General features: G+C 43.2%; 1 protein-coding gene across 1 annotated transcript; it reads right to left on the reverse strand.

Annotated features, from left to right (window-relative positions):
• Positions 1 to 1244: 1244 nt before the first annotated feature.
• Positions 1245 to 10511, reverse strand: MGC146443.L (uncharacterized protein mgc146443 L homeolog). The gene is given in 7 exon segments (NM_001095867.1): positions 1245 to 1792; positions 3866 to 3990; positions 4955 to 5039; positions 5126 to 5180; positions 6343 to 6442; positions 7601 to 7722; positions 10416 to 10511. Coding segments are annotated over 7 exon segments (615 nt in total). The 5' UTR covers positions 10466 to 10511; the 3' UTR covers positions 1245 to 1714.
• Positions 10512 to 13133: the final 2622 nt, after the last annotated feature.

The following is a 13133-nucleotide window of genomic DNA, read 5'->3' on the forward strand; positions in this document are numbered from 1 at the left end:
TGTTTTTTTAAATTTAATTTTGAAATCTGACATGGGGCTAGACATATTGTCAGTTTCCCAGCTGCCCCCAGTCATATGACTTGTGCTCTGATAAACTTTACTGCAAGTTGGAGTGATATCTACCCCACTCCCAGCAGCCCAACAACAGAACAATGGGAAGGTAACCAGAGAACATCTGCCTGGTAGATCTAAGAACAACACGCAATAGTAAAAGCCAAGTCCCACAAGGACTAATTCAGTTATATTAAGTAGGAGAAATAACAGCCTGCCAGAAAGTAGTTCCATCCTAAAGTGCAAGCACAAGTCACATGACTGGGGCAGCTGGGAAACTGACAATATGTCTAGCCCTATGTCAGATTTCAAAATTGAATATAAAAAAATCTGTTTGCTATTTTGAGAATTGGATTTTATTGCAAAATTCTGCTGGAGCAGCACTATTAACTGATGTGTTTTGGAAAAAAAAATGTTTTCCGATGACCGTATCCCTTTAAATTAGATGCATCCATGGCCTGGAATGTACAAAATCAAGTAACTTACAATTCCAGTGTTATGGTGCCCTCTAGTGGCTCTGAGAAATACTGAGGCTTTTTAGCTAATAGCAGCATGTCCCATGATATTACAGAAGACATAAGGGCTCATTTATTAATGTCCTGTACACTAGTGCAAGGGAACTGAGGGATGCAAACCCACCTACCTGCCTTCAGTTTTCTCTAAACCAGTGGTTTCAACACTGCACTGGATGGTGGGGATGTGCTGCCTGAAAGCCAGTTAGGTTGAGGTTTCAAGATGGATGCTCATCAATGTTTAACTTGTGTGCATAGTTTTTTAAACTGTGTGATCAGAATTAACACAAAAATTTTTGTTTCCACACAATCCGTGCCCACATAACCTTGTGCCCTGTGTGTTAGAACAGTAATGGACATAGTCTGTCTGTCTCTAGCCAGGATCAGGCACCATTATTATATCACAGGGCCCTGCTTGAACCCTCCACCAACTTACCTTCTTGGTGAAACATGTGGACTACAAATGCCATTAGACACTGCTTGAGTCTAGGCCAAAAGTTACAGTGATTCTTTCCCTTCTGCCATGAACAAGCCGTGTAGGGTACAATTTTCTATTTACATATGTATCACTCCCCTCCAGGTATTCCTGCACTAGCAGAAGTTTAGTTTCTTAAAGCAGCTCAACCAAACGTCCAACCTTTTAACTGTTGCAGGCACTACACCAGCTGACCTCAACCTTAGTTTATTTCTTGCCTCAGGCATTTTTTTTATTTTTTATTATGGCTATTTTTGCCAATCCATGCTGTTGCACACAAAGCCATAACGGCATAAATGAATTTTATTTAAATGTACTACCATTCAATTTCAGAAAATGAACAAAAGAAGATTTAAACTAACAAGAAATAGAACACAAGCACTATAAATTTTAGCAACAGCGCCGCCTCGACTTCTACACACCACTTTCTTTTTTTAAACATGTATATTAACACTTTTCCCACTCGGCATAACACGGCCCTGTCCTCAGTTAGCAGCAATGTTATCTGCCTGCCACTTTAGGGAAGGACTACTCGCCAAGCACAACTATATGATTGTAGTTTGTCACATGAAAAAAATTAGGAAGTGACCCAACTAGGCCTTTAGCAAAAATATGCATGTAGCATAATGGCAGTTTAGTGCCGTATAATTAACACTGGTGCCTAATCTTCTGCTCTTTATTTACTTGATCCTGCTTTAGCCAGCTGATCAGCCATTTCATTCCCTGCATTGCCAGAGTGCCCTGGGACATAGTTCTGTAAAGAATAGAATAAAAAGCAAAAACTAAGAAAATCTTTCCATCATCTTCAAGCAATGGCAAAGAAAAATCAAAATCAAGTGTGAAATTTTTAACATTTATGGCTACATCTCTCCTACTTGTAATGTACAGTGTTAGCCGACTGATCACAAAACATATCAAGGTGTAAGGTGTAAGATATTTCTCAATGACCCATCTACTACATATACATGCCTCCAGCTGTGTATAATCCAATGGTTGGGGGGGGGGTAGGTATAATATGATGGGCTTGACCAGTCAAACTGACACAAATAGCACTCAATTACATAAGAGCACTGGGGCCAGCAAAAAAAAACTAAGGGTTTACTGACCCTTTGAAGCAAGAAAATAAGGAGTTTTTACTCCCGAAAAATCCTTTTCTAGACGGCATGAACTGTCAGTGCAGAACACTATGGGGTTAAGTATCCACCTCCGGAGGTAGGACAGAAGAAACTTTGGCTCCACCCTCCTTATATAGTCTCATGTTCCTCCTCTTCCCCTCAGTATTGTTTGTCTGCTTAGTTGCTGAATTATACAGAGCCCAGGAAGTACTTAGAGCTCTAGTGGAGTGCGCTCGGACTTTGAAGGGACTTGTTTTTTGTACTCAAATCGTATGCACAATTTATCGTCTCCACCAACCATCTAGCTATTGTCCGTTTAGATGCAGGAGACCCATTGTTGTTACCGTAAGTGAATAGAAAAGCATCCGTGTTTCTATATGCTTTTGTTCTATCTAGGTAATATCTAATTGCCCTAACTACATCTAACTTGTGTAGAGTTTGTTCTTTGTCATTTGAAGGCCCAGGGCATAAAGATGGCACAATGATCTCATTGATGTGAAATGCGGAGACCACTTTTGGTGTAAAGGATGGGATAGTTCTAAATACTGCCGACCCTGATGCAGTATAAGCCACGGTTCCTTGTGAGATAATGCTGCCATGTCAGAAACCCATCTCGCTGATGTAATTGCGAGAAGAAAAGTCATTTTCCAAGTAAGGAATTTGAGTGAGCAAGATGCTAGTGCTAGCCCATTGATGTTGAAGTAGAAGGGAAAGGGCCGAAGTTTGTCCCTTTATGGTCGCTAGGGATAATCCAAGTTTGAAACCTTGTGTGAGAAATTCCACTACCATTTGTATAGACGCCTGGCGCCATAGTACCCCTTTGGTCTCGCACCAAGCTATAAATGTTCGCCTTGTTCTGTAATAGACTTTGGTGGTGGTTGGCTTACATTAGAATGTCAGTGGCCTGTTTTGAGAACCCTTTGGATAGCCATATCTCGGATTCAATAGCCAGGCCGTCAAATGTAGTCGAGGTATATTGTCGTGACAGATTGGACCTTGAGTTTGTAGGTCTGACCTTGATCTTGCGTACTATCCTCGGTAAGAGAGCCATCGGGGGGGGGGGGGGAGGGAGAGAAACGCGTAAACTTTGTTGAAGATCCACGGAATGACTAAGGCGTCTACATATGCTGCCCCCGGATCTGGAGACCTGCTCGATTGCGATGGGGCAAAATGAAAAACGGAGGGGGAAGAGGAGGAACATGAGACTATATAAGGAGGGTGGAGTGAAAGTTTCTTCTTCTGTCCGGCCTCTGGAGGTGGATACTTAGCGTTCTGCATTGACAGGGAGGGCCGGCTAGAGAAATAGGATTTGTATTTGGGTGCAAACTGTAAATGTTGTTCATGCTCCAATGACTATAACGCAAGTTAGTCTAATGTGTAACCAGTGATGAAAAGTTAAAAATCAATAATGTTTCACTGAAAACTCTACATAAGCTCATTAAAAATTTGTTATGAAATTTCTATAGTGGTATGAATAAAACATCCCACTGGCTTTCCATGAATCTTCATTTATTTTTGTTTACGATCTGCGTTCCAGGAGGGGAAAAAAAAAAAAACAACTATTGCTGTGACTATAGTTCAGTCTGATTTTTCAATACACTTTCATTTATTAATTCCCACAATTTACATACAAAAATGGCAGAACCAGTTATTTGTAGTAGAAAATCCAACACGCAAAGCCTCCAGCTATAGATTTTTAGAGCTATTCCTACCCATTTTACGTCCATGTTTTCACATGCTTTATCAAGTTTCTGGAAGTCCTGCTTGTTGATAACATCTCTACCATCAATGGTTTTCCAATTATTTTCTTTCCACCTTGGCACCCATTTTGTCATACCTGAACAAAAAATATTCATGTTATACGGGCTACTAAATATTGAATAGGTTGTTTCCCAGAACTCCTAGTCATATAAAATATTCATAGGAAATGCTTATCAAATCTCCCTCCCCCCAGGCTAACTGCCCCCCCCCCCAGGGAAATGCCCCATACTTACCCCTCGGCACAGATTCTGCCAGTGGAGTTCCACGCGTCCATATTCTGGGTCCTCAATAAGCCGACAAGAAGTAGAGGGGTGGTTCAAACTTCACCCATCCAATCCCCATGCTACTTTACTGGGCACAATTCATGGCGAATCCCAGCACAGGAAGCAAGATGCAGCCATCTGTGCACGCCCTCCATCCTGAAGTCTGCAGCTCACTGATGCCAGGGGCCCGGCCATGCAAGTAAGTGCAGCACAGCCAGGCCCCCCTGGCCCGGCCATGCAAGTAAGTGCAGCACATCTGGGCCCAGTACAACAGTACCCCCTGTCCTCCCCTAATGGTGGCCCTGTGGGGGGGGGGGGGTACCCTGTTTTTTACAAATGGGTTGATATCTCTTTTAACAGATATCAATTAACATTCAATTGTTTCATAACAAGGTATTCAGAGTTGTTCTACATTTATATATGGATAATAAATTATGACCTTCTATAAGTTAACTATCCCATAATTCAGTTACGCATTTTATTTCCAACCAAACGGAATGCTGGAATTAAAGATGACCAATATTTTCTATGTAAGTTATACTGAAGGCAGCACTAAACACTATGCAACCTGAAACCCCAGAATTACTATTTTACATAATCAAACTTGTATTGTAATCTTTTTTCTGTGGTTGGCCCATCCTTCAGCCACTAAAATTTAGACTTAACTCTACACTGCTGACATTTAATATACCCGTCAAAATGAACCTAGGTTTATGTACACATGATTTTATGTGAACAAAGCAATATAAACAAACAAGTGCCAGCATGGAGACTTACCATCTATTGTGAACTTGCTATCAGTATTTATTTCAAGATGGGTGACATTATCATTCCTAGCTTGTTTCGCAGCAGTGTAGGCAGCCTTAATAAAAATTATCACAACAGTTAATTAAAATGTCCACTGTCACAGAGGAGGGTTGGGAGAACAAAAATCACAATATATTTTACCTCTATTTCAGCTCTCTGGTTGGTTTGCCTTCCTTCAAGCCTTGCAGAAACATTTGTGAAAAAAAAAAAAAAAAAAAAAAATAATAGGTAGAGGTATCTTAAATACAAGATAACCCAGCAGTACCGTATATACTCGTGTATAAGCCGACCCGTGTATAAGCCGAGGTACCTAATTTACCTAAGAAAACTGGAAAAATGTATTGACTCGTGTATAAGCCTAGGGGCCCCATGTCAGATTTCAAAATGTGAATGTGACCCGGCCGCAACAATTGGGGGACACTGGGCAGGTACCTGTTACTGTCTGTGACTGACTGTGTCGCCGCCCGGATTTCATGTTTGCTTCCCTCTGCCACCCCCATTTCATGTTTGCTTCCCTCTGCCACTTCCCCCCCCTGCCCTCCCCATCTGTCGCTCTCCCCACCCCGTCGCTCTCCCCACCCCGGCACTCACGTCTGCTGCTCTTCCCTCTGTCCTTCCCTCTGTCACAGTAAAACGTGACCCGGCCCCAGCAGGACTGCCTGTGACTGCCTGTGTCGCCGCCCGGAGCAGGTCCAGGAGCTCCGGGCGGCGCGTCCTTCCCTGCCGGCGTTCGCTTTCAAAATGGCGGCGCCCATGGCCGCCACGTGGGTAGCGGCCGGCGCCGCTACCCACGTGGCGGCCATGGGCGCCGCCATTTTGAAAGCGAACGCCGGCAGGGAAGGACGCGCCGCCCGGAGCTCCTGGACCTGCTCCGGGCGGCGACACAGGCAGTCACAGGCAGTCCTGCTGGGGCCGCGGAAAGGTATGACCCGCGTATAAGCCGAGTTTGAGTTTTTCAGCACATTTTGGGTGCTGAAAAACTCGGCTTATACGCGAGTATATACGGTTTGAAATAAACAGTAAAACAAAAATACAGGGGACAAGCCACTTGTTCCTTTCACAAAACCACTTAAAAGCTTAGTGTGGTGCAAGTGTACACGTGTTTCCTGGGGCTACCAACAGAAAAAGAATGCCAATTGGTTTGGCTGCTCTGTGGTTATTGGTAAAGTGATTATTTGCTGCTCTAAATAAAGACTATTTATAAAGTAGCAAAGGGCAAATGCCTGTGTTTTACTTCAGGATCTTATTAAAAAAACAAAACAAAAACAAATAAACCACAAAATCAGTTTACTGTGGCCTTAGCAGGGGGACAGGAAGTTGAAACTAAACAGTAGACAAAAGACAAGCCAGAAACATACCTTGAATCGTTAGGACCCCAATAAACCCCGATGCCACCATTTGCACCATATTGACCATTCCTGGAACAGCAGCCATCTGTGTACACCTCAGCTCAACGACCTGTTCGAAACACCAGACAAAGTCCATCAAGTTCAACCCCTCCAAATGAAAACCCAGCATCAATACACACATCCCTCCATACTCTCACATAAATTCTATATACCCATATCTATACTAACTATAGAGCTTAGTATCACAATAGTTTTTGATATTATGTCTGTCCAAAAAATCATCCAAGCCATTCTTATAGTCATTAACTGAATCAGCATCACAACATCACCCGGCAGTGCATTCCACAACCTCACTGTCCTGACTGTGAAGAACCCCCTACGTTGCTTCAAATGAAAGTTCTTTTCTTCTAGTCTGAAGGGGAGGCCTCTGGTACGGTGATCCACTTTATGGGTAAAAAGGTCCCCTGCTATTTGTCTATAATGTCCTCTAATGTACTTGTAAAGTGTAATCATGTCCCCTTGCAAGCGCCTTTTTCCCCCCCAGAGAAAACAACCCCAACCTTGACAGTCTACCCTCATAATTTAAGTCTTCCATCCCTCTAACCAATTTAGTTGCACTTAGTCTCTGCACTCTCTCCAGCTCATTTATATCCCTCTTAAGGACTGGAGTCCAAAACAGCACTGCATACTCCAGATGAGGCCTTACCAGGGACCTATAAAGAGGCAGAATTATGTTTTCATCCCTTGCGATAACGCCCTTAATAGAGTTAACCCCTGGGTTAATGCCCATATCTGACAAGCTCCACCAAAACGCAAGTGTCAAATCTCAGGCGACGGAAAACAAAGTAAGAAATACAAATGTCGGATTTTGTTGCAGCATCATAAGACTAAGACAAGGGTCTTCAGCAGAACAGATGCGTTATTTATTTATCAAATACAGTCTTGGAAGCTTTTTCTAACACAGAACAGTAATGTAACACAAACGGCTTCAATCATTCCTTGTCTGTTCAGCTTTTATAGGTAACTTTTTCAACAACTGATAGGTTACAGTTTATGAAAGTCCCCATAGATCATAGTACATTGGACTAATAGAACAAATTGGGGAGTAAGAGATGCCCTGAACTCTCCCAGACATTTGTCAACAATATGGGGGTTTCTCCACCTGCAGAGAAAACAGCCCTGTACCATAATCCTGAGGGGTAGTTATACATATAAAATCATATATATTGTCTGTATAGCAACATTCCCTGAACATGCATGGACTCACCTGCTGAAGAATAAGATGAATTTCTCTCTCGGGTCTCTACAAAGTCCCGCGCTTCCCCGTAGGTTGGAAGTTTCTTAAAACTTGCTTGTGGGTAGCGATCCACTTGTTCTCTGCATTCTTCCCTAGGTCGAATAACAGATTTTGAGGGGCCTGTATAAAACCCATATTCAAACAAAATCTCTATAAATGGAAGGATATACTGTGAAACGTTTAGCAATTCCCTTCCAATATCGACAAAGTGATGGATTACCCTCCTTGCAACTAAAATACTGTATCGCTCTTATTTAAGATACAGTATGCTCTGACACTTCTGGGAAATGCTACGTTCAGAATTTATTTCATTAAAATCAATCAAATGACATACCTGCAGCACAGGCAGAAGAAGCCATACAGTGACAATAGCCAGAACACTACTTCCTGCTTTTCAGCTCTATAACTCTGAGTTAGTCAGCGACTTGAAGGGGGGCCACATGGGACATTTCTGTTCAGTGAGTTTGTAATTGACCCTCAGCATTCAGCTCAGATTCAAAAGCAACAGTTATGATCCATGTGACCCCCCCCCTCAGAATCTGCTGTTTCTAATAATGAATCATTTTCTAGGGTAAAACCTAATGTTCAGGAGACATAGACCTTTCCAAATCGACTGTTCTCATTCATAAAATAAATTGTTTCTGAGAGAGATTGATAGATAGATAGATAGATAGATATAATTGTATGTGTGAAACTTTTTCATTTTATTAGACACTTAAGAAACCTATATCTTTTTACAGAAGTGGAATTACACCACAATTCTAGCATATTTTGAAAGCTACGGTTGTCCTGAACAAAATAATAATATTGTTTTCCTGGGTAAACTAAAAGACTCCCCCAGGAAAGGCCCTTAAAGTGAAAGAGTACAAAGTCTAAAAACTGCCTGGCAGTAGATGTTCGCGTTTAGGACGAAACGGCTGTCAGGGAAAGGGTTAAGGAAAACAATGGCACACCGTATGATTTGTTGCCTGCGCTGGAGGATTCAGCAGAAAATACCTTTGCATTGGTGTGAATCACTGCTGGTAAAACATTGGAATCAGGTTAAGTGCCTGAAATTGCCACCTTCTGCATTTTCTGGCACTTAAATGAAATGTATAACAATACAATGTAAAGGTACTTTCTGATGACCATTGGCAATGGCAGATGATACATTTTGTTCCATATCTTTGAGACGGAGACAAAGCATTCATTTGCCAGTGGGTTTGGGCAGTAAAACTGGGATTAAAGTATATTTATGTTAGACATCCAGTCACTCCAGCTTTTATACATTACATTTTTGGCCAACTATTAGAAACATTTTTTATTTTGCACAGCCTATTTACCCAGTTTGTATTTTTACACTGAACTGTTCCTTTAATTATATCTTAGTTTGGATCATGTACAAGGCACTGTTTTTATTACAGAGAAAAGGGAAACAATTTGAAAGGAGACATAGGATAAATGAAAAAAAAAAACTAATTTTGTAGCCGATTATGAGTAATATCTGGTGTTGCTTTTACATGGTGCTAAAAATTAATATCTTTAAAAATAGCCCTTTTATTGGAGCTCCCTATAGATGTTCTCTTGTCCCTGTCTGTGTTTCTAATGAGGGGTGGGCGTGTCCTAACGGTCCCCGCTGGAAGCACAGTAGGAGGGAGACAGCCAATCACAGCCCTGCAGTCACACAAGCACAGACTGGCATCAGTTCCCTGTCAGGTCCTGCTGGCTTCTGATTGGTTTCAGTGAGCCGCCACTGCACAGCCTGGGAATTCAGGGAGCAGGAAGTGGAAGGGAGGGATTAATAGGGGTTTTTGCAGAAATATTCAATAAATCAGCCTGAAACAACTTTATAAAGCACAATTCTTCTATAGCTAAAGTAGTAAAACGCACTGGTACATTTTATTTATTTTTCGTTTTTTACACAAAATGTCTCCTTAAAAAAAAAAAAAATCTAGATTATTTGGATAAAATAGGGTCTATGGAGGACTACTTTACTGTAATGCAGAGCTTTCTGGATAATGGGTTTGCAGAGAACGGATCCCATACCTGTGCTGCTGCCTACCAGCAAACCTGCATTTCCACTTGCTTGTCTACTATTGGCTATAAGCCTCACACCCACCTTCCCATCAATCCCACCACCGACTCCCAACTTCAGTGTGCGTCACATTTATCTGCGTCATATTTATCTGCGTCATACTTTCCCCATTCACAGGCCCATTTGCGAAGGGAGGTGTTAAGAGATAATAATCGGTCCCCTCCTTGTGTGTCCCTCATGGTAATGGCACAGGGAGGCCGATACAAAAACAAAATAATCCAGGGTAGAGACAAAGTGAGTCAAAAGGCTAAAATAAAAGAAGTCCGGAAAGCCACACTGCGGAGATAGCGGATGAAGCCGCCAGTGCCACAACCAGCCCCGCCCATTATTGCGCACATTCACCCTCACGTCTCATGGACCATTACTCTGGGGAACAGAGATCTTACTTATGTTAAATACCAAGTAAATCATGCCTGGCCTTGCGTAAAACACTCTATAGGAGCGGGCAGCCATGAGTAATGTCTTACTCTAGAACTATTTAAGACCGACGGCCTGAACGTTTAATAGGCGCAAGTACCGCCCCAGCGCTAAAAACTAAAGCGGAGGATGCTGGGAGTTGTGGTACTGTGACGGTGGATATAGCCCTCCGCTGCTCGAGAGAGGAACACGCATTGGAAACGGGTACAGCGCGAATCGCTAGTCTATAGCAAAACACTTGAGAGTAAAGATGCGCAGGGGGTGCGGCTCAGACTTTCTATAACCTGTCCTTACCAGGTATCGTAGACTCCGGTCTGGCGACCTCGGCGCACACCGTATGGCATCGCGTCCACTGATTCTGATTAAGGCTGCAAACTATTCCAAGGCGCGTCTCACACTGATAAAGGCAGGACCGACAAAACTGTTTTTATAGGGCTGAGCGTGGGCGGAGCGTTTACAACTCAGCAAAGGATGGGCGGAGCTTAAGGCGTGCAGAACGCGCCACTTTGGTCAGGTGTTAAAAAAAAAAAGGCGCTATTTTATGACACCTGCGCATTTATACATTTTGCCCATAAATCCCTGTGCTCTATTTTAGACTGTTTCTGAAGCTAACAGGCTTTTAAAGGAGGTTACCCTGAAACAGCCTCACCCGACTGACTGGTTGGTACCTTCTGATTTATGTCTAAGCATCATTGGCCGCATATGCCTAGTCTAAAGCGCGTAAGATAGGAGGGGCGGGGCTTAGTTACTATCATTTCCCTCCTGGATCTGGGAGAAACAGGAATCCGGGCGGAGTTTAAGGCATCCAAAGCGCGGTACATCAGTCAGTGTAAAATAAATAAATAAATAAAAAAGCGCCAATTTATGACAAACGGGTATTATCTGTTCCTCATTAACTCTGAGCTCTGCATCCATACAGACTTACCTGACTGGTAAATGAGTTGCTGAACAGGTAGCTACTGACATTTAGCTGTAAGGAACTGCCCCACTGCAGGGTTGTCGGGTCTAATTTTCAAGACCAGCCTAAGTCAGCTACAAAACCAGCCCAAAACTAGCCAAGAGGCACTTCAATAGTAGCACAATACGTGCAGTCTAAAGAAATGAATATATGTGAAAATATGGCTTTTTCAAATTTCCACTGTTTCGCAAATTTTTCTATGAAGCAAAATATATGTATGTATAACTTTATTTGTGCCGCAGCGCTGTACAGTGCATAAAAGTACAATATATATAAAAGTATACATGGGGGAGACAAATCACATAATAAATATATACAGAATCATAGGACAAAGAGCTTAAGTGCCATGTGGTAAGAGACATAGTGGGAAGGAGGTCCCTGCACCTTAGAGCTTACAGTCTAAATGGATGGGAGGCTAACATACAGGTACAAATTGGAGATAAAAAGTGCACAAGGTGAGTCAATAGGGACAGGATTAGGCTAATGTTGTAGTGGTCCAAAAGGTAGACTCTTGTGGGCAAATTTACTTAAGGTCGAATATCGAGGGTTAATTAACCCTCGATATTCGACTGTTGAAGCTAAATCCTTCGACTTCGAATATCAAAGTCGAAGGATTTAGCGCTATTAGTTCGTTCGAACGAAAAATCGGATTTTAATCCATCGATCGAACGATTTTTGTTCGACCAAAAAAAGCTAGCAAAGCCTATGGGGACCTTCCCCATAGGCTAACATTGACTTCGGTAGCTTTTAGGTGGCGAACTAAAAGCGTTAGTCAACGTTTTTTCTTAAAGAGACAGTACTTCGACAATCGAATAGTCAAACGATTTTTAGTTCGAACCGTTCGATTCGAAGTCTGAAGTAGACCATTCGATGGTCGAAGTAGCCAAAAAAAACATTCGAAATTTCAAAGTTTTTTTCCTCTATTCCTTCACTCGAGCTAAGTAAATGGGCCCCTTAATTTTTCTTGAAGAGCTTTAGAGAGGATTCCTTACAGAGGAATTCAGGGATGGAATTCCAGAGGTAAGGAGCAGCAAGATAGAAGAGTGTGAGACGAGAGGTGGCAGTGGATGTGGATGGTGTGAAGAGAAGGAGTCTCTGAGAAGAGCAGAGAAGATGACCAGGAACGTATAGTGAGACAAGAGAAGAAATGTAGTGAGGAGCAGAGGAGTGAAGGGCTTTGAATGTTAGTAGAAGGGTTTTATATGTTATCCTTTCCTTAACAGGCAGTGTACGCTAAGGATTTTAGTTGGGGTTGAGCAGGTTCCCTTTTAGGAGAGAGCAGAAGGATCCTGGTAGCAGAGTCTAAGATTGATTGGAGGGGAGAGACATGGGAGTCAGGAAGACCAGTTAGGAGGAGATTGCAATAGTCTAAACGGGATAAGAATGTGACAGAATGTGTCGCCTGGCGACAAATTGCCTCTTCTTCAGGCGACTAATCTCCCCAACTGCCTTCCCGCTGGCTAGAATCTAAGTCGCGGTGGGATAACACTCTAAGCGCTTCGTTTTCCAAAGTTTCCTCTTGAGGAAAAAACGATTGCAAACAAGGGGTCTTTCTCTGCTGTTAGCTGATTGGACAAATATCCAGCTCTATAGCCTTATAGGCAGTGGTACATGGGATGTTTTCCAAAACACAACAGTCCCCGGGTCAGATATCCGATCTGGCAGACAAGGGGTGCGCAGACTTTCCCCGGCCTACTCCCTGCTCAGTCCCTGCAGGACCCCACCAGAGCTCAGTGGAGCAGGAACAGTGCAGGGGTCGGACTCGCAAAGAAGTTGGGAGAAAAGTTTTCAGGGGGCAGCCTGTTTATGGGGGCGGCGGCGGTAGCAGCGCACGGGGCAGCCGGCGACCCCCGAGGGAGCTAGACAGCAGCAGCGGCAGTTCCTGGGGCAGCCAGCAAGAGGGGAGACTGGGCCAGGAGGGCACAGTGCCGGTGTGCAGGGGCAGCAGTACGAGACGCTACCAGCTCAAGAATTGAGGTGAAGGGCAGCAGCAGCCAGAGCCGGCCGGGGTGGGATTAGTTCAGAGACTGTTTCTAAAAGAAAAGCCCCCTGAA

This window comes from Xenopus laevis, chromosome 5S (assembly GCF_017654675.1).
Source record: "Xenopus laevis strain J_2021 chromosome 5S, Xenopus_laevis_v10.1, whole genome shotgun sequence".
In the NCBI taxonomy this organism is placed as follows: domain Eukaryota; kingdom Metazoa; phylum Chordata; class Amphibia; order Anura; family Pipidae; genus Xenopus; species Xenopus laevis.